This window comes from Aristolochia californica, unplaced genomic scaffold (assembly GCF_029961685.1).
Source record: "Aristolochia californica isolate CCGP_79_NKW_82.1479 unplaced genomic scaffold, dmAriCali1.0.hap1 SCAF_9, whole genome shotgun sequence".
In the NCBI taxonomy this organism is placed as follows: Eukaryota; Viridiplantae; Streptophyta; class Magnoliopsida; order Piperales; family Aristolochiaceae; genus Aristolochia; species Aristolochia californica.
Genome location: NW_027182290.1, coordinates 36,092,714 through 36,112,989, shown reverse-complemented (window position 1 = coordinate 36,112,989; position 20,276 = coordinate 36,092,714). Strand labels below are relative to the sequence as shown.

Here is a 20,276-nt window from a genome sequence, read left to right as displayed (position 1 = left end):
ACAGCGGCGGAGATTGCAGAGTCGCGCAAGTCCGGAGGCGAGGCACACGCGTATGGAGAGAACGAGGAAAGAGAAGAACGTGGGAGGAAGCGGGCCCAGCGCGAGTCCAAGTGTGGAAATAGCAGGGGTAATCGCGCATCGCTGACGGAAAATTAGTTGGCAGAGGTGTCGTGTACGGGGGGCGAGGGGGGCCCTCCCTTGACACGTTGTCGGAAGCCGCATTTACCCACTCACAAGGCCCCCTGCTTCTTCGCAACCCGGCCTTAACTTCAGCCCGCCCCCTTATCACCCCGACGCGTGTTGAGCCGGTTTGACCCAGGCCCCCGAGATGTTCCATTTCTGGTTCGAGTCTTATAAGAACGTAATCATTGCAGCCTTAATCTCCAGCTTCCTTCCCTAACTAAGGAAGCTTAACAGTCACAATGGCCTCGCTGTCCACGCCGTCAGATCTCCCCATCAATCGACGGTCTCCATCTCTCGGAGATCAATAGCATTAACACCCCCACTGCGCCCTTATTAAGATTCCCATAACAGACCTCTCTGGCTCTCTCTCTCAGTTCACTCCCTTCTCTTCCATTTTTCGTCTCTCTTGTCTCTGTCCGACCTTTCATGGAGATGCACAGGAAGTTCACTAAGGAACTGGCTTTCATGCCTTCACTTTTCTCTGAAAACTCTCCGAGATTCGACCAGTTCTCCATGGAGAGAACCCAGAATGATCTGTACTACAGCAGCGTGGAGGGGTTCGTGTCCGGCTTCAACGTGAGATATGGGTTCCCAGGAGGGCCATCTTACGACCCTTTTGATGGTTTTCAGAACTCCGTCTCCCCCACCCTCCTTGGCTCTGCGCCGCCCTCCTCCAGGCCCTTCGGGTTGATGGATTACGGGATAGGGATGCTGGACACGAGTCGGTTTCTTAACTTTCCCATGAGGCCAGCCCCGCAGATCAACCTGGGTCTCAATCGCTCCCCCCTGATTTTCACCACAATGGAGTCTGTCAATTTCGTTGTGCCCGATGAGGTTTCCAGCGTCACCGGCGAAAATGGATTTGAAGCTCGGGTTACTAAGACGAGGAGGATAGGCGTTAGGAAGACGATGGTCACTAAGCCGAAGAAGCAGAATCTGGTTAAGGGACAGTGGTCACTGGAGGAAGATAGGTAGAGATCGATTTAATCTGTTTCGTTTCTTTTCTTACTTTTCTCTCTCTCCCCCTCCCCCCCCTTTTTTGCATGAGATCGAATACTTGCCTCGATCGAACTGTTCTTTCTTTTATTTTTGCTTTTCAGATTTTTTCTATTTATCAATCATTTTCATTCGTCTGCATGCAGACGATACACAAATCTTTAGTGCCTGAAGCTTGCTGATGTTGTTTTATTTTCTTCTTCTCAGTCATTTCGATTTGCGTGTCAAAGATTCTTGCTCAGATGTTCATCGTTTCCGCCTTCCATTTGTTTTTTTCGATTCATCTCTCTCTTTTGACTCCCTATGCACGACATGTTCTTCATCTTTACGGAGTGATGAAATCCATCATACTTGTTTTCAGTTTCCCTTTCCGTAAATGGACTAAAAGTTTCTCCTTTTTTAACTTTTTGGCGTTGCAGGCTTTTAATCCGCTTGGTGGATCAACACGGAGTGAGAAAATGGTCTCATATTGCTCATCTCTTGAATGGAAGAATTGGAAAGCAATGTCGAGAAAGGTGGCACAATCATTTAAGACCCAACATCAAGGTTTCTTTCTCTTCTCTACTCTCTTGCTAACCACTTCCATCTCTTCTTCATCTTCTATATCTTCTTCTCTACTTTATTTTCCTTATTAAAGGTGTTCTACCTTGCATATTTGATTCTCAACAAAAGATTAAAAATATATATATATATATATATAAAAAATCACATGCATGTGTTGTTAAAGATTTTAGTTAGTTAAAAAGATTTTTTAAAATCATTCGACTACATCATCGTAGATTCTTATATTTCATGATAAAAAAAAATTCTATGTAAAAAATGTAAATTTAAAAATATATTTTGGTTCAAAAGATGTTTTTTCAAAATTTGAAAATACGCGTCTAGTTTCTAAAGAAACGTGGACATGGTTTATAGTGCATGTAACCAACATTAATTTGTGCTTATCCCATTTTCGGAAAAGGTGGTATTTGCCACCTGTAAATACATCAAAATGAAAATGACAAGTAATGCGCTTCAAGCGAAAAAAGCCAAAGGTATTAAGTTCAAACGATTTTTAAGATACTTTTTTTGTGTCGTATGTAATTAAGAGTATCCCAATATTCGTTGTAACGTGGCAAAATACACCCATTATGCGTTGTCCATAACTTAATTCTAGACACGGGCAACTTTGATAGTCTTCGCGCACCAAAAGACTCATTTCTCGATCTCATAGCTGTCATGGCTCTACTATTATCTTCCATGAGAGTAAGAAATTTAAGATACAATATTCTATATTTTTTATTTTTTTTATCTTTCTCTTCTATTTATGTCATTCCCGATCTTGTACATGATGTTGTTGATGCACATTGTGTTTTTTATGGAGTAGGTAACAAAATAGTTACAATGACACTAGAAAGTAAGGAAGAACTACTTAAGTCTTATAAGTTATGTGTTCTCATTGTTTATTTAATCTAGAATTAGTCTCATAATGTTTTTCCCTTCACGTTTGAAATTTTCTTATCCCATATAGAATTTTAAATTTATTTTTCAGTTTTTTTTAAATTTTTTTTGTTTTCCGTTTCTGAAAAATACATTTTTTTTTAACATAAGTTAGCCGGCCGTCATTGCTGCAGCCAAAGTCGATCCATGATCCTTCAGCATATATCACAGAGTTCAATTCAATTGAAGAGATGGTTTTATATAAGCCTAAAAGGAATTTAAAAGGATTTTTTTTTTTTGTATTTTGCATGTTTTGACGTACTTTCGCTGTAACAGATCTCAGTCTGGTCTGGGTTGTAATCTTCTACTGTTGCTCAAATTTTGCAGAAGGACGTGTGGACTGAGGAAGAAGACAGGATCTTAATCCAAGCGCACGCCGAGATCGGAAACCGATGGGCTGAAATAGCTAAGAGACTTCCCGGCCGCACTGAGAATTCCATCAAGAACCACTGGAACGCGACCAAGCGCCGCCAGTTCTCCCGCCGCAAGTGCCGCAGCTCCAAGTATCCTAGAACGAGCACTCTGCTGCAGAACTACATCAAGAGCCTCGGACTGGTGAACCCTACCCCTCCCAAATCCGAGATCGTGAGCCCAAAGACTCCTGCATTCACTCAAGCTGTAGCGCCCGCCACCATTACTCCGCCTCTTGTCTCCACCGTCGCTCCTCTCGGAGCAGTCTCCAAACCGGAGCCCGGAGGCACAATCGACGTCGACATCCCTACCTTCGAATTCAGCGACGTGTTGGATTCTCCTCTTTCTGGAGTGAATGGTAATGTTCCCAGCAGCGGGTCTATATTCGATGACATGATGATGATGTACTGCGGAGGGTCGGTGATGGAGGAAGAGAAGTGCATGGAGACTATGGAGATGGATGCGGGGATGGGGGTGGACCTCTCTGCTTCTTCTACTTTCATGCCGGCTGAGAATGTGAAGCAGGAGATGGATCTGATGGAAATGATAACTCAAAGCAGTGCCTCCAGCAGCAGCGTCGCGGAGGCCAGGTCTGAGTAAGGTAAACGACTTTCCTCTCTTCTTCTGTACTAAAGAAAGAAGACGTAGGGCACAGAAGTAGGAATCAGGGATGGGGTCTTCGACAGAGCTTAGTGATGATGAGGAGAGGAATATACTAATAAATGAATGCATGCATGTATACATATAGGAATAAAGGGAAAGGTTAGGGTTTCCCTGTTCGTGAAGAAACTGGACCGATCATGTTACAGTGTCTATTAATTAGTAGCTTTGTGTGTTGTGTGGAAGACGACAGAATAGTCTCTGTGTTGTATCAGAAAGAGAACAATAATAGTGTGTGTAATATGGTTCCATACTTCTAAACCTGTATGTCATGTTTATGTTTTATTAGTCTGTTCTTGGTTTGTCTTTGGAATTCGTTATGAGATGGGTCCTTCAATGGGTCCTTATGTATACATGGTGGAGCCTGGAGCCTGGTTTCATTCATTCCCTAGGGTTTCTTCCATCAATTGGTCTAATGACGCAAGCTTGGTAGTCAATCATGCAGGAGAGGAGAATGAATGAATGCGTCTCATTCCACTTCTCAGTTACTGCTCCATGCTACTAGTAAGTCCCATCTCGCTTCATTGTCAAGTATCCTAGTTGTTTTTTTAGTAAACTTTTGACATCAGGAGAGAACCGGTGATGAAGAAAAGATGAGGCTTCAAAAGGGAAACTGTTAAACCAATGAAACTGAAGTCCAACTGATTTGGTTTTTTGAACTTTGAGAATTTCTAGAGGGGAGTGGAGTAGGGCACAAAGGCATCCGTATTGCTAACACATCTCATTCTCCAATCTTCAATAAGGAGAGCTAATAGCTAATTTTTGGCATTTTAATATTTGAACTTTTACATAAAATGAAATTTTGGTTATGCGTAAGTTGGGAGACGCCAAGTTCTAAAAATGGGTAGTTATAGACTAGTTTTTTTAAATCGTGGGTGAGCTACAACCCCTTAGCCACCAAAGTAGCTAGTCTCCTGTTACGAACGAGTGACATTACAAGCCTACAGGCCCGATAGGCATGGGTACCGCATTGAGTGGAATTATCACGACCAAAATGGTGCAGCCGCTCTTCTAAATAGCTATGTTTAATTCAACGTACAAAATGTTTATCCTGTACGATTTTTCAAAATCAAAAGTTGCTTCATTTTCTCCATCGGCAAAATCAAAATACGAATTTATTTATTTATCGAAAGCAAAATACTCCTTCCACTACGGACAATGACCATGTCTTTTGAACGTCGGTATCCGCTGGGGCTTCTGCCCATTCAAGATGCTACTACGCCCAAGTACATCAAATTTAATTGCATATTATACCTACAAGCGGATAGACGAAATATGCAGACAGAGCATCCGCCAGGCTACACCAACACCAAATCTCGAGCCTTCGAATAAAATTCGCACCAAGCCTCGAAATATCCATCGAATTACTCAAATCGTTTTTTAAGTCCCAAACAAGATATACCAGGGGATAGGCCAAATTCCTTAAGATTCTGCAGCTTTAAGAAGCTTGAGCTCATCTTGACTTACGTGAAAATAGATGTAAAGCAAACTCCAAGAGTGAAAAAAAAGATAACACAAAAAGGACATTGTTGATTCAAAATCAGGTAGCAACGCCGCTGGAAAATTGAGGAAGATAAGCGGCAAAGAATCAGAAACTATTCCAATACCAATTGATTGATGTCCTCCCCCATACCATAACACTAAGATCTACTCCCCTGGAAAGAAGAAACGGTCGTCTTGGCAGCAGGTACGCTCACATCCAGCAACCTAAGCTATCTGACAGAAGTATTCATATGCTATCTAGGCAGCCTTTGGCTTAATCCTTTTCACCCTAGAGTAGAGAAAGACTCCAGCAAGTGCAATACCAGTTCCTACAGTCAGATGGATTAAGGTTAATGAAAACATAGCAAGATGAAATAATATATTACATTATGCTGAGACTGCTTCTCGATTAAACACGAATATGATACCTAGAGAGTTAGTTGATGACACTGGGGATTTGAAGAAGAGAACCGAGGTGACAATTACCACCACCCGCTTCACACAATTACCAACCGAGTGGGTAACAGGAGACACCCTTGCCAATATCATATATGAAACCTGCAAGTTTCAGAGATTGTGAACGTTTCTTGTAACAGGGAAGCTCAAAATATTACAAGGATAATGATTGCAAACACAACCAACAGCCTTCTGGGTTCCAATTAAAGCTAAGTCCACTCTCATATTCTTTTTAAGAATGTTGGAAAAGGTGACTGGATATTTTTTTTAACTTCAAAAATATAAGTTGCAAGATTAACTTCAAGTTAAAACTTTTGGAAGAACTTTTTGACATCCAAGCACCTTGCTGACTCTGAGCCTCTTGAATGGTAGGGAAGCCTTCCAGTCATTTCATATTTTATATATTTGTGTATGGAGAAAGGAAGGTCAATATGTCTAAAATTAATGTTTTTACATTAATATAATAGTGCCAAGAATTACATGAGAATCCCTTTATAGGTGCTATATGACAAATTCTAATTCATATATGGACCAAATACCCATCTGTTTGGCTTAAAGGTATCATTCAATTATCAATAAGTAATACCAAAACTAAAAAAAGTTTCTAATATTATTAAAAACTAAATGAATGTGTTAAATAGAAGAGAGTTAAATATTTCAAGCAATAATCAAAACAAAGCAAGACTGACACTAACCTTTAATTAGGTAGGTAAATAGCCAAATGCCAATCATGAACGATATTTAGGAATTTGGAAACATGATGGTGATATATCCAGATATGAAAAGGAAAAAGTCACACACTCACATGTTATCATCTACACATAAAATTTTCTTCTCTTGAATGAAACATTCAACTTTTATCACAAACTTTTCGGATTGGACACACATTCCATAACAAAAATGTAAAAATGCAACACACATTCTCATAAAAAAACTTTTTCATACCTGCCTGATGAATATGCTCATTTTATATCTGGATAGCAATTTCCAAATGCTGTATTTTATGAGCTGCTAGGGCACTAGTAAACCTAATTTGACCCTATCATTAGAATTCTCAATTTTGCCTAATGTAAGTTAGACAAGGTCATTGTTCCATTACTCAAATGATGTTCAGAGTTTGACATTTGAGTTGTGAACACAATCAACCCTTGAGAAATGAACATGGATAAGATGAAAAAACAATGAAAGCAGATGGACCAACCTGTTGATAGGCATGAAAACAGAGCCCAGCAATAAGGGCCCTCACGTATATCTCCTTAACATTCAAACCCTGCATCGACATAAGCAGAAAAGTAAAATTTATGTATATCCACAACAAGTGTTTGATGTCAAACTCAGGTAGTTCCACATTACTCACCGCAGACTGCAGATATAATGGGGTAACCTTGAAGCCTTCAACAAATAGGGTAACAGGAGCTAACATTAGGAATGACATGATTGTTATTATTGAAAAGAGATTTATGTTGTCCAGGGACTCCTGTTAAAAGCAGACAGTCAGTTTACTTCCAAGAGATCAGAGCGCTTTGGACAAGATATGAACTATTGTTGGTGGTTAAATATCTCTGCCAGAGTTCATGAAAAAGAAACTAAAAAAACATACACAATTTTTAATAGTTTCAAACATGGTTTTTTATCAGGAAAATATAAACAGGAAAAGAATAGAATTACAACGACATGCTTATCTCTGAATGAGTTCATTACCTCTTTCTTAATCATGAGTTTTTTGCTGAGAACATTACGAGATTGATTGGTCACGTTTGAAGCCATTGCACTCAAAAATCCAGCCCTGTTTTCAACATTACCAGTAAGAGAAGTCATGCACGAACTAGTCTTTAAGTGCTTTACTAGCGAATAACAGGAAATTTTCGATTAGAGCCTCCGTTAGATGACATATTTCTGAAACAGCCTCTTGAATGACTGCCAACAGATTGCTTATATAACCATTTAGTTCAGAGTATAATGGTCTTGAAAAATATTTAATAATTAAACAAAAACTATTTCTAAAGTAAAGAGGGGCCCTGGCTCTCTGACAACCTCTACGGGATGGGTAGAAGAGGTGAGAGTGAGGTACCATTCTTTCTCCATGTGAGAGAGGAAGAAGGTAGAGGGGGCATTTCCTTTCCCCATAGAAAAGTATACCTCTTGTCCTCTTCCTCATCTCATCACTGTGGTGAAGAGCACGGAGAGACATGCATAGAAAAAAAAGTGGTATACCCCTCGTCCACTCTCCCTCTCCCACATGAAGAAAGAGCAAAGTCACCTTTTCTTTAGGCAACAAAATATTCAAATGAGGATTTACAAATGTATTCTTGTTCTTGAATAAGTAACTTCACCAGAGTTTGCTTACCAATTAAAAGAAGCCTCTGTAAGTGAGGCCAATGCAACTCCTCCAACAATTGGCGCAAGCGAGGCAACCACCCAAAGGGTAGGCGTCTGTGCAAAGAGAGGCATTAAACTGGAGTCAGAAGAAACTAATGAATCACAGCAATTTAGTTGTTCAACCTAAGGAGTTTTATTTTATATATTTCTTATTATGAAAACTATGGATTTAATCAGACTAGACTTTTGAAAACAACAACAGCTGATACCTGAGAGAGTTATGAACTTGAAGAAACCAATTAGACAACATATTATCATTAAAGCAAAATATATTGAATATTTGAAAATCACCTGGCAGAAGCCAATATAAAGAAATTTACATGATGCAGAAAACTCACCTCTCCTAGGAACATGGCAGAAAGCACCACAGAGAAAAAGGGCTCCATGGCTTTGATTGTATGGGTGAAAGAAACAGCAACTTTTCCAAGACTCATATTAGTGAAGAGGTTTCCTAATGTGTGAACAAGAGCCAATGGGACAATTGGCAAAAGCTGTAAATAGGTATCAAGAATAAACTGTAAGTTTCATGGTACATGATGACAATAAGTAGAATGAACTTCAAAATCATGACATACCTGTGCAGAAGTAAGTTTAGGCTTCTTGTATAGATTAGCTGACCACATGAAAAGGACGAGTACAGTGCCAACAGCGAATTGAAATGTTGAGATGGTTATAGGATATGGGAAAACCTTCAGCACCTATAGAAAAGAAAAGAAGATGTGAAGAAAAACACTAATTGTCAGTGCCTTTTCTAGGAAACACATTTTTAGAAGAAGTATGTTCCTAGGGACAATCAGTACCTCATGTTTTTTGGAAACACTTTTCTAGCTGAAAATTCTTAACAGGAAAATCATATAATTTTCCAGGTAAGATTTTCTAGCAAGGATGGGCCGGAAAACAGTATGAATTTTTTTTGAATAAGTATTTGATAATTAATTATGTAATACTTTCAAAATGAGGCAATTTTGTATTTGCCAATTTATTTTACTGAAAATTTATTGGATAAGTATGGTAATGTAAGAGATTGATTATTAATTTCCATTTATTTCCCTGAAAAAGGCAGTAATAGGTCCATTTATTAATAGGATTTTATTAGAAGATTTCTTGGAAATGCGTATCCTAGAAAAAATATTTCTAGCTTTTCCTAGGATATAAATTTCCAACCAAGGACACTTAAGCTTGCATTCCTCTGTTTTCAGGCAAAGCACTCAAAAGTGTTTCCCTTTTAAGTAATGAGTTGGCATTCATCAGGTGAGAATCACATCATCAGTTAGTAAGAACAATATCCCTTTCTCCGTAGTGCACCTCAGGCAAAATTTGGAAGCAGAAATGATAGAAAAAGAAATGCTTCACTAAAGAAATCAAATGTTAAATTATGTGGTCCACTCTAGAATCAGCTGAGGCACACCTGAATAAGAGGAAAATATCTTCATGAAAGAATCACTATAATCAGTGAATGGAACCAATATTTAAGTAAAGAAAAAAAAAACAGAATATCATTATCTCATCAGAAGTTACTTAGCAGAATGTGTCACTTCCTCGTATAAGTTTTAAAGAGAGTAAATCCAACAGCCAAGAATCTTTGCTAAATAAATTGACATCTATGTTCTCCCTAAGTTTCAAAATATTCATCTCCAAGAGAGCAAATTTCAGGATTTTGTAGATGCAAATAGCACTCAAGTTGTAATGACTGTTCCCAGAAAAAAAAAAATGAAGGACGCTTGCACCAATATCAAACTGCCAACAGAAGGTTTTGTCAGATGCTTTAACTCCATTATAAACAGAGTCAGACACATGCTGCTTCCGGGTCATATAATATGTCTAATGCATTTCATCATATAAGTGGCACAGATATCACATCTTGCATATCCATTTAAATATTTCTTCACACTCACAAATCTCCCACAGCAAGTGTATCTAGGATAATACAATGATGCTATACTTATACCATGACTCAGAAAATTGCCTTTCCATAAGACGGAAGAAATGACAAGTACAAAGAGTAAAATGATGCTCAAAGAAGATCAAGCATAAAGGCCTAGAGTATGGTTAATAGCTGTAAGATCATAAAACGCACGTCTCTCCAACAGCCGCTAGGATCTGGATGAGATTGAACTATATAGTACATAAAATGGTGAAAATAGCACAGAATGGCATGAACGTGTACAAAAATGATGTTTAACAAACTGCTAACAAATGAACTTGGCATCATACGCGATAAGTCTAACCATCATGAACAGAGCAAATCTCAACCACGTAGGGTCTTCAGTGATCAACGCTTTCAAAAATTAAATCTGGTGTATTAGCAAACACATAGACCAACTTGCTATGTAGGAAAGTCGTTTTGGCTCGTGGCTCTACCCACGAAAGCAAAAATAATGATAAGCAAATCATTTTAGTCGCACATATCATCGCGACACGTTTCCGGTACATCGTTGCTCGACAACATAAGCATGTGAACTATAATTCGAAGATATGATGCATAGAACAAGTAATTCAGGTTGATTACCAACAAATACGCTCACATATACAAAATTTGAGTATCGAAGAACATGTATAACACCTGCGCAAAAAAAAAAAAAAAAAAAACATGCATAACAATTGCGCAATCAACAATTACGAAGTTTTTTTTTTTTATAAAAAAAGTAAACTCACAGGTCCATAGATCATTCAACGCAAACGACATTAAAAGACTAAGAACAGCTCGGATCGATGCGACGAGAAATACAAAAGCAACGAGAAATAAAAATGCATTCAGCAACAGATCACCTGCTTGTTGTAAATGTTGAAGTAGATATTAAACAGGTACCAAAGCCCAAATAACAAACCAAGCTCCAATGTTCGATTCAAACTACTCAACTTTGCGCTCTCGCCGGCACTCTCAGGTACGGAGGTCGCCTTGACACTAAAATCATTCTCTCTGCGTTCAGGATCGAGAGGAGGCGAAGAGATCCAGCTCCGGAAGCGAGCAGCTGGAGAAGGAAAAGAGGTAGGGCTTGAAGTGGCAGACAGTCCATGAATTGGCGGGAGACCGAACGATTTCGGAGAAGAAAGCGAAAGTGGAATGAATCTAGGGGCGGGGCTGCGCTTCGAAAGCGTTCTAGCTTTCAAAAGAGGATTGGAGGGAGCAAAAGCGAAGGCGCTGCTCTGCATTTTTTGGGAGAGATCAAAGAAGGTAACAAAGGAAGGGAGGCGTGGGAGGGAGCGACGAGAAGAGAGGACGAATTTCTGTTAAATGTTTAAACTAGTTTTGCATTTATTTGGATGAAAAAGATATTTGTCCTGTGTTCGTCATCGGTGGCTCCGCTGCTATAAGTGGGTGAGGGAGAGTTGGTGACCGCCGAGTAGTGAGAAGCGTTATTATCGCCATTTTATCGGTAAAATGTCGAGAAGTCATTCATCTCGCGTCGTTTCGGAATTTTTCATTTGTCAGGTACGAGGTTAACGTGCCTCGTATGTGACAAGTGAGTTACAAGTCGTGAGTCACGGGAATCGATCCAATTAAATACAAAGGCGCTCTCAGTTTTTTGTTCTAACTGATCCGTGCGCTCTAGACCATATTAAGAACAACCCGTATGTACCATATAATCGACCTTAACATAAGGTTTAGTTTTCCATGTAAACAAAAAGAAGATCTGGCTGTTAATAATCAATATTAATTCATTCTTTTCAATTTTGGATTTTCAAATGCAATTACCAGAATTTCGGTTCTCGTCTTCCCGTCTCGATTGTACTGAAGAGTTTCACGTAGAAAATTATTGCAAGCTCTACCTGAGATGATTTTTGATCAAGTAAAGATCGAATTGATTGATCACAAGCAGTGAGAAGGTGTCTTTTCTCATCTGCAAGCTGATTCAAACTATACCTGAACGACGATTTTGCTTCAGGAGCAACTAATTGTGAAATTAAACAAGAAACGAGTTAATTAATTAAAATCCTAGGATTGCACCTTGTGAACAGAAGTAAACAAACGCAGAAGAAGATCGTGGTTTTTACGAGTGCTAACCTTCTTTATGATGATGTTCCAGATGACATTAAAGAGATACCAGATCCCAAACATGGATCCGAGCTCCAACGTCCGCTGTAAGTTTCTCAATTTCGAGCTCCCGCTGCTGCCATCCGGGTCTGAAATCGCCTGGACGGTGAAACCTTCCCTCCGGCCAGCAGGATCACCGTGCGGTGACCGAATCAGTTGCCGGAAACAGATGAAGGACGAAGAAGCAGAGTTTGTAGTGTTTGAAAACACAGAACGTCCATGAGAGGGCGCGAAATGCTGCAGCGGAGCGACGGAGAGTGAACTGGATCGCCTAGGGACGTGTAGTCCCTGCTGTAGAGTGGATCGTGAGTGGGGGAAAGGAATGGAGGAAGCGAGAGCGAAGGCATGGCTCTGCATTGCTGCTCAAAGTGGGGAAACGTGTTCTGGTGAAGCCAATGATCATCCTCGTCTGCTGTTCTGCAGTTTTCTCCAGGATCACCTGCCTCCATTAGAAAAAACTAGGCGAAGCCCGCGAGATGCACGAGAAATTAAAAAAAACAAAAAAACAAAGAAATTGCATTTATTTTATTTTGTAAAATGATGAATATTTAATTACGTATTCAATGATGTCCATTGTCAAATTCATTTGCAATTTTAACGAAAACGTTTCGTATTATTTTAATTTAAAATTGACTATAGAAATACTATAGTCATATAAAATTGGATTGTGAACCGAACCCGAAACCCGATCTTTGCGGATTCTCAAATAGAGATACCATACCAGGAAGGCGACATAGCCGTTTATACCATGCAGTCAGGTCCAGAAATTTGGTTTCCTAGTCAACTAACACAAGTAAACCTGCACACTTGCAGTTTTCACACATTGACACAAGGGGCAGACTTCTATAAACCCCTCGCAATCTTTACATAAGCAGAGATGCCTGCAAGGCAACAACAGGACGCAGACCTCTTTACTCTTGCAAGCCCGGCACGTCATTTGCTCTTTCAGAGGCCCTGAAGTTTTACTTCTGCTGAGATTTCCAGGGACGGCATTGTAATCAAAGGATGATGCTGCATCATCGACTTCACTGTCCCCACAACCCTCTCTGCCTTGATTGGTACCCTGAGCAATAGCCTGCTTCAGATTGTTCCTGAGGACGTTGACCACCGATTCATTGTATCTGGCTCTGTAATGCCACGACTGGGCTTCAGTAGCCACTAGCTTTATCTTCTCGATTAGTTCACGGTTCTTCCTGTTCATGTTCTCAATTTCAAGTTCTCTATTGCGCACTTTTCTTCCTACTCCTTTCTCAATGGCACTTAAGAATGCAGCCATGTGCCTATGTCTCATCTCTCTAACGCCCTTCATAATGTGTTCTTCCTGGTTTTAGCATGATGCAACAAAATCGATTAATAAGCAACAACTTGAACTTATCATAATCTCTTCAGACAGCAAGTTGTGAAATACATATCACAAGACTCCATAAGCATAAATCTACAACCTGATCAAGTGCAGTCTTCTTGACTGGGGCATAAAAGTAACAAAAAACAACAAAGAAATGTTATTTCACTTCGATTGCATGCCTCTTGTCCTCTTGAGAGATAGTTCAACATCTCTCAGGTGAAAGGTGGATTAGGGAGGTGATATAAGTAGGAAGTCCCCCCACTATATGTGCATTTTACTAACCTTTTAAGTCCATTAAAGCTCATCATTTGAAATTTGCATGACTTCAACTCCCTTCACATTTTAAACCTGACCAATTAGTATGACCTTCTATCTGAAACCTTTCACAAGCACAAGAATTGGAACAGGTTTTATCCCCACTAAGGTATATGAGAAGAAGTAACAAAACGATGACCAGTTCATTGAGGACGCAGGACAAGCAGATTCAAATAGGAGAGGTTTAGTACCTGAACCCTTATATAATGATCAAATTCTGCCTTCTGGCCATCAATCTCAGTCCTTACATTGTCACCCAAGGACAGAATGACTGGAAGAGTATTCATACTGCCACTTGCAGATGTGACTGAAGAGTTTCGTTCATCATCATCATAAGACAGTCGTAGACCAGTTGACACAGCAGTTGGAGGAATACCAGCTGGCTGGTCAGTCTCATCTTGACAAAAATTAGGCAAGGAAATCTGAAGCTTTTGATGTCTGGAATTTTCTTCAGCTTCTCTGCTTCTTTTGTTTGGCCTATTTGTAGCAGAGACATGGTCATTATTATTAAAGTTCATCAGTTCAACATTACCGCCCGCTGTGACTGCATAAAACAGAACAAGAAAAATTAGGTTAATGCCTGTGGCACTTGAAAAGAAAACAAAATCGAGTAACTCTACTAGATGCATTGCGGCAGATGAAAATTCCAAAACAGGAGTAACCAAAAGGTCTGTAAACATAACCACAACTCCCTTTCAAACTACTCAGCCTTGTAGACTACAAAAATCCCCTTTTCCACTATACAGTTCAATGCATGCTCAAAAAACCTACTCATAAACAGCTATATAAACATAAATCACGCATCAATTCCATTTAAGTCAAAAAGTGGTTTTACTATAGAAAAGTAGAAAAATGAAAAATATAATAGATTCTGAAGGGCAGAAAAATAATTCAGAAAACAAGAGGTTGGGTCTTGAAGAAGTCTCACAGTTTCCAAATAACTGCAGCTGTGTTGAACCAGTTGAATCATATTGAAACTGATTTCCCTCCAGGAAAATGGGAAAGGTGGTATTATTATCATCACCTCCAAACATCTTCCTAAACATACAGTAAAATGCAAAAAACAAAATTAAACTAAAAGAATCATTTGAAGACTCAAAAGAAACATCGCATTATATGAAAGAAGCCGATAAGCTCAAAGTTAATTCCACAAAGAAAAAAAGATAAATCAATTAAAGCCCATCCTTGAGGTCCAATAGTTATAAATTGATGAGAGGTCATCTGGAGAACTTGGCTTTCTTATTACAGATGTGAGAACTGGCTCTGTTATTATAGTTATTATTTTAAATGTGAAAAACTGGCTTTATACCTTAATTTTGTGCCTCAAGAATGATAACTCAATTCCCCAAATGAATCTCAACCAAAATGAGCCTGTCAAGCAATGAATATCAAGATAAGAAATAAGAAATAGAGGTGGAACTTTTTGCATGTGAAATAGGAACTTCTTGGTTGCGTGTCCTCAGTTGAGAGAGGAAGTGAGGGGAATCATGTTAGCTTGCTCTAGTTGATTCATTACTATTACCGAGAGAAATACTAGCAGAAGGAAAATCCTGAACATGCGAACTTCATAATCTTGCTGCTCTTTAATAATTGGTCTAAATTAGCCTAACTTGATGGTCCACTCCTTTGCATATGTCCCAACCCCAAAGCATGACATACATACTAGTTTTTTTGCCATTGAGAGAAAACCAATATTACTTGGGGAATCAATGGCCCAGAAGAAAAAAAAAAAAATCGAATATTCCCTTCTGGAAGCAGACTAAATCAATAAATTCCTGGAACAGAACATATAGTCAGTCAAAATCCTGAAACTTAAACTCAATATGGGAAACTGTAAATGAAGTATCAAACAAATGGCCACTCTCCAGAACCAGATAAGCATGGCGAATGCTTACCAATCGATAACGAAAACGAAAGGGAAAGAAACTCCAACTTATTTTTTATTGGAAATACGCTCTTTATAACTATTGCCTATTGTCCTCCCAAAGGAAATCCAAAATTCAGTTAAAATCCAAAATGCAGTTTGTTCAAAACAAACTAAGGAAGACCTTCATCACCTCAAAAGTAATGAAACCAAAAGAATGTGTAAAATGAAGAATCGGAAAGAAGCCGAGCTATCGCCTCGTAAAATATAGACAAGAGAACGAAAAATAAATGAAAAATTCCATACGCAATCACCTTATGGTATTTATTTTTTTAACGAATAGTCAACAATATTTAACACGCCTCCGACCAGAAAATTAAGGATAATACACCCTGGAAACGAACAGATGCAAACAAGTACGCCAAAGAAAATATGAGATCGACGTCTGAAAATGCAGAAGTCTCAATGCAATTAAACATCACGAAAACACAACCAAAAGGCGGCAAGAGATACAAACAGACGACCCTACCTGTTCATGTCCCACCGATGCCATAAAACAACTAAAATTCATAAAATTCACTAAGCCATGACCGCCAACGAAACAGCACGAAATATACCTCAAAACGGTTTAGCCACATAATCAACGAAACCGATCGCACCCTGTCTCCTACAGACGATCAAATGGGATAGAATCCCAGTAAATTCTTTAATTTTTTTTAAAAAAATGGGTTCCTTCCCACCTCTTATGCTTCCTACCAAAAACGCGATCGAAACCTGCGTGCGATCGAGGACTTGATGGATTATCGACAGGCAATGAAATTTCGATCCAGTTGGTTGGAAAATTGGAGAAGGCAGCGTGTCTGCTTTTGCCTTTCCAAAAACCTGCAACTCATTTTTTATTTGATTTTAATTGATGGAACAAAAAGACATTAATACCTTCGAGAAGACAGACAGAACACAATGATATCATTTTCAATTAAAGGGTATAACAGTAATTCAGACGTCGCTACCCGTCCTTGACCGATTACGTTTAATTGAAAGGTACTGAGCGTCGGTCCGAGACGAATCCAGAGAAATAAGAAGAAACAAAGAAAAAGCGGGAAGAAATGAAGTTGCGGCGCTCGAATTCTGGCTCTCAGAATGGGCCGAGCCGGGCCGTTGAAGACCTGCTAGCAATGACCGTGCTGGCGGGAAGTTTTGGCGGGTGAAGAAGAAAAAGAAGCCCAGAGAAAGGACGAAGACCGTCCCGGGAATCACAGGACAGAAATTAACTGGGAGAAACATCGGACGGTTGATATTTATCCTTTGATTCCATCCACGTTGTGCAGGAAGCGTGTGATGTAGAGATGAAAATGTACGAAGAGAGTAATTTCGGACTAATATTATCCGTCCGATTAATTTCATCAGACGGATCAGGTTGCTAGCGTCATCCTATTGGCCTCCATTGTCTATATAAGCAAACCGATCGGGATGCCCTAACGCAAGTAATTTTTTCTCTCTGGTCGAGCTAGGGTTAGGAAGTTGGAGGTGGCGAGAGTGGTGTAGGCCGTGATGCTCCCGTTCGGGGTAGATGGGAAGGGAGCTAGAGCTCCCGCAAGTTAGGGAATAGGTCTCCTTTACCTTTTCTTAATGAGAACCTATTCCACTGATTTGCTGGTGTTTCTCCTTCCTCCGCTCACCTCCTTATCGCTGCGTGGTTCTGAGATTTGGATCTTTCAGAGGCCGATTACTGTGTAGGTGAGGATGCTACTCATACTGTTTAGTTGGTTGAGTTGATCTATTGGTACAAATGGTACAAAGAGTGAGATGGCCGTGGAGTTAGTTCTCCATGATTTGTGTGTTTTTATTTCTAAATCTGGGTCAATTTGTCTGTTGCGGTTTTTTTAATTCTTAGCACGAATAAGTTGTCTAATTAAAACACGTTTCTATTATTTGAGGAATAAGTAATGCGGAACTCTTTATTTAGAATTTAACGTTTACCTTTGCATGATTTATATGACAAGTTATTTTGCCTTTTTTTTTTTACAGAAATTTATCATTTTTTTTGTTTTTGATCTTAGGCGCAATTCGTCTCTTCATAGCATAATTGCTACCTCTATTCTTTCCACAATGTGAGCTATTGGTCGAAGTTTTACCGGCATTGTAAATGGTTTTTGTGTACTCTATCAGTGCCTGAGAATGCAAATTGGTTCATGTCTCCTCCCAAAATAAGAGCTTTTTATTTCATCTTTCTAATGTTTGATACCATCTTCTCTAACGCTCGGATGCTGATCCTATATTTATATGCATGTGAATTTCCATTTGAAGCTCAATAAGCAGCATATCTATGGTACTGCAAAACCTTAAAAACACATCGGTTGTCATTGAAGAAGTCGTTTTTGTTCGCCTGTTTGGTTGGGAGTACTCATCGTAACCTCTCTGCCATAAAAATGGCGAAGTGGTTGGTTATAGCTCCCTATATATGATTGACATCCTTCTACTTTGTCAGCTATGTTAATTAGTGTGTAGCTGATTTTCGTGGATGCGACATTATTGAGAATGGAAGAAAGCATTTGTAACCTAATACTATTCTTTTATTTTTGCAGGAGAGCTCGTCTAATACTTGTTTCTTTCCTGCACTGGCCATTGAAGGTCTCGTCTCAGTAATTTATACCCGAATCTGGCGGTTTTTAACCTGGATTTCATCATTCGACACCCACTTCTCCATCAGACTCCTGTAGCATTAAATGGAAATAATTTTGTTAAATATTATTAAAAATATTAAATGAGCTAATCTTTAACCGTATGAACAAAAATAAATTAATCCATTGTCATGTAATTCTACTAACAAACGATTTGATGATTCTAACTATAGAAGAGATTCGTCAATCGCATTAAATAAAGAAAGCTTTTTTAACGTATTAGACAATATATAATGAATTATTCATTGTATAACGCATTAACTGGTCCATGAAATAGATTTGAAAGTATTTTCACCAGTGAAAATAACCCAAAACCCTTTGTAAGTATTTTACAAAGTTAATAAAATATCATTGTTTATTTATATAAATTTAAATCTGTCAAATTAATTTCAATTAATAAAATATCAATTTCATGATATATATATATTATATTTGATTTTTAATTTAAGAGTTGAGAATTTAAATATTATAGAAGTAACTATTTGTTTGAATTTTTATTTTATAAATAATAAATTAATTTATTTTTTAAATTTGTATAAATTAAAATTAAGATCAAATTATCTGAAGTTTGGTTTAGGGTTGTAAACGGACCCTAAAACAAACTATAGATTAGGTAGGCCTTGAAATTGGGTTGGATTTGGGTTGGAGTAAATTGTAATAAGGGGGGGTTAGTGTACATGACTCAAGACATGATCTTCATGCATTATGCAGTTCATGTCTTGGTGTGGAGCGCCGAAATTCATGTCATGTACATGAACAAATATGACTCAGGAGTTCATGTCTCAAGAGTAAACGGCGGAAAGTGTTTTTCGCCCGATTTTGAGAATCATCTACATGACTCTTGCGCGGAGCTATCTCTCTCTCGGGGCTTTCTCTACTGCACACCCTGCCATTTCATTCCCGCAGCCCTCTCTCGTTCTCTGCTCCCTCTCTTGTCTCCACTGTCTTCTCCATCGTCCCTATCCGGTCTCCCTCCGTTGATATCTCGGACTCGCTCTCCCTCTGAACCTCCTGCTCGATTTCGACATTTGGGCTTCAATTTTTTTAATTTTTACTTCGATTCATCATCGATTTCCCTATTCGGCTTTGATTTCAGCCATCAGCTTCGGTTTAACAGCCATCCTCCCTCTCTTCTCCCTCTTGACCTCCGTCGCAGAGCATGGGAGGTCGAGCATCTGTTGCAGAGCTTCTCAGCCTCCCTCTCTTCTCCCTCCCGGCGTACCGTCGGAGCGTCGCCTTTGTTGGCATTGCCGGCCGCCGTCGCCTTTGCCTACTAGCCCGTCCCCGTTGCCATTGCCGTGCCCATTGGCTCGCTGTTGAGGAAGACAAAGATGGTTTAATTTTTCCTAAGTTAGGAAAAATTAAATTATCTTCATAAAAATCATTAATTTATAATTTTTATTTATAAAATAATTATTTTTATTTTACAATTACTATATTAAAATAGTGATTTAATAGTCATAATTAAAATATTGTTAAAATAAATATTTGATAAATTATTTTGACATAATTATCCGATTGCTATAGTTAATTAAACCAATGGTTTTAAATTTAATGATAATATATTATTAATTAATAATACATAAAATATATTATGTACAAATATATAGTGTGTTAAAGTTATGATTAAATCAATTTTTTCTCTTAAATTATTCATTTTTAGGTTAAAATATATTATATGTTATTATTAAATTAATAACTCAACGTATTACTTTCGTTTTTTTATTTATAATGTTATTTATTTATTATTTGTAATTAATCATATACGTATTTCATTGGCTCGTGTAATTACCATATTAATGCACAAAAAAATATCTAATTCAATTAATAAATATATTAATATATTTAATTATACATTAAATAACTTATTCGTGTAGTAATAATGGTTATTTTACCTAATTTAGGGTTTAAGGATTATGTTGTAATTAAGTGCACTGTAAAGGTTTAGAGATTCTCTTATTTTTTATGTTTTTCTCGTGTTGGGGCACT

The 20,276-nt window shown here is 38.5% G+C and overlaps 3 protein-coding genes across 4 annotated transcripts; 1 reads left to right on the top strand and 2 right to left on the bottom strand.

Moving 5' to 3' along the window:
* Positions 1-609: 609 nt before the first annotated feature.
* Positions 610-3,669, top strand: LOC137940892 (uncharacterized). The gene is made up of 3 exons (XM_068786009.1): positions 610-1,154; positions 1,599-1,725; positions 2,986-3,669. Exons 1-3 carry the CDS (start codon positions 610-612, stop codon positions 3,667-3,669), a joined length of 1,356 nt encoding a protein of 451 aa, XP_068642110.1.
* Positions 3,670-5,063: 1,394 nt separating this feature from the next.
* On the bottom strand, positions 5,064-11,309 carry LOC137940352 (triose phosphate/phosphate translocator, non-green plastid, chloroplastic-like). The gene is made up of 9 exons (XM_068785378.1): positions 10,816-11,309; positions 8,622-8,744; positions 8,385-8,537; positions 8,015-8,100; positions 7,369-7,453; positions 7,025-7,144; positions 6,869-6,937; positions 5,640-5,769; positions 5,064-5,540 (listed from the first exon to the last, which is right to left on the bottom strand). Exons 1-9 carry the CDS (start codon positions 11,197-11,199, stop codon positions 5,470-5,472), a joined length of 1,221 nt encoding a protein of 406 aa, XP_068641479.1. The 5' UTR covers positions 11,200-11,309; the 3' UTR covers positions 5,064-5,469.
* Positions 11,310-12,772: 1,463 nt separating this feature from the next.
* On the bottom strand, positions 12,773-16,463 carry LOC137941689 (probable BOI-related E3 ubiquitin-protein ligase 2). Of its 2 annotated transcripts, XM_068787210.1 has the most exons (5): positions 16,224-16,463; positions 15,052-15,113; positions 14,671-14,780; positions 13,934-14,286; positions 12,773-13,403 (listed from the first exon to the last, which is right to left on the bottom strand). In XM_068787210.1, the coding sequence occupies exons 3-5, from the start codon at positions 14,774-14,776 to the stop codon at positions 12,867-12,869; spliced, it is 996 nt and encodes a 331-aa protein (XP_068643311.1). In that variant the 5' UTR covers positions 14,777-14,780; positions 15,052-15,113; positions 16,224-16,463; the 3' UTR covers positions 12,773-12,866. The 2 variants fall into 2 exon arrangements, with proteins under 2 accessions (XP_068643311.1, XP_068643312.1); XM_068787211.1 differs by lacking the exons at positions 14,671-14,780; positions 15,052-15,113.
* Positions 16,464-20,276: the final 3,813 nt, after the last annotated feature.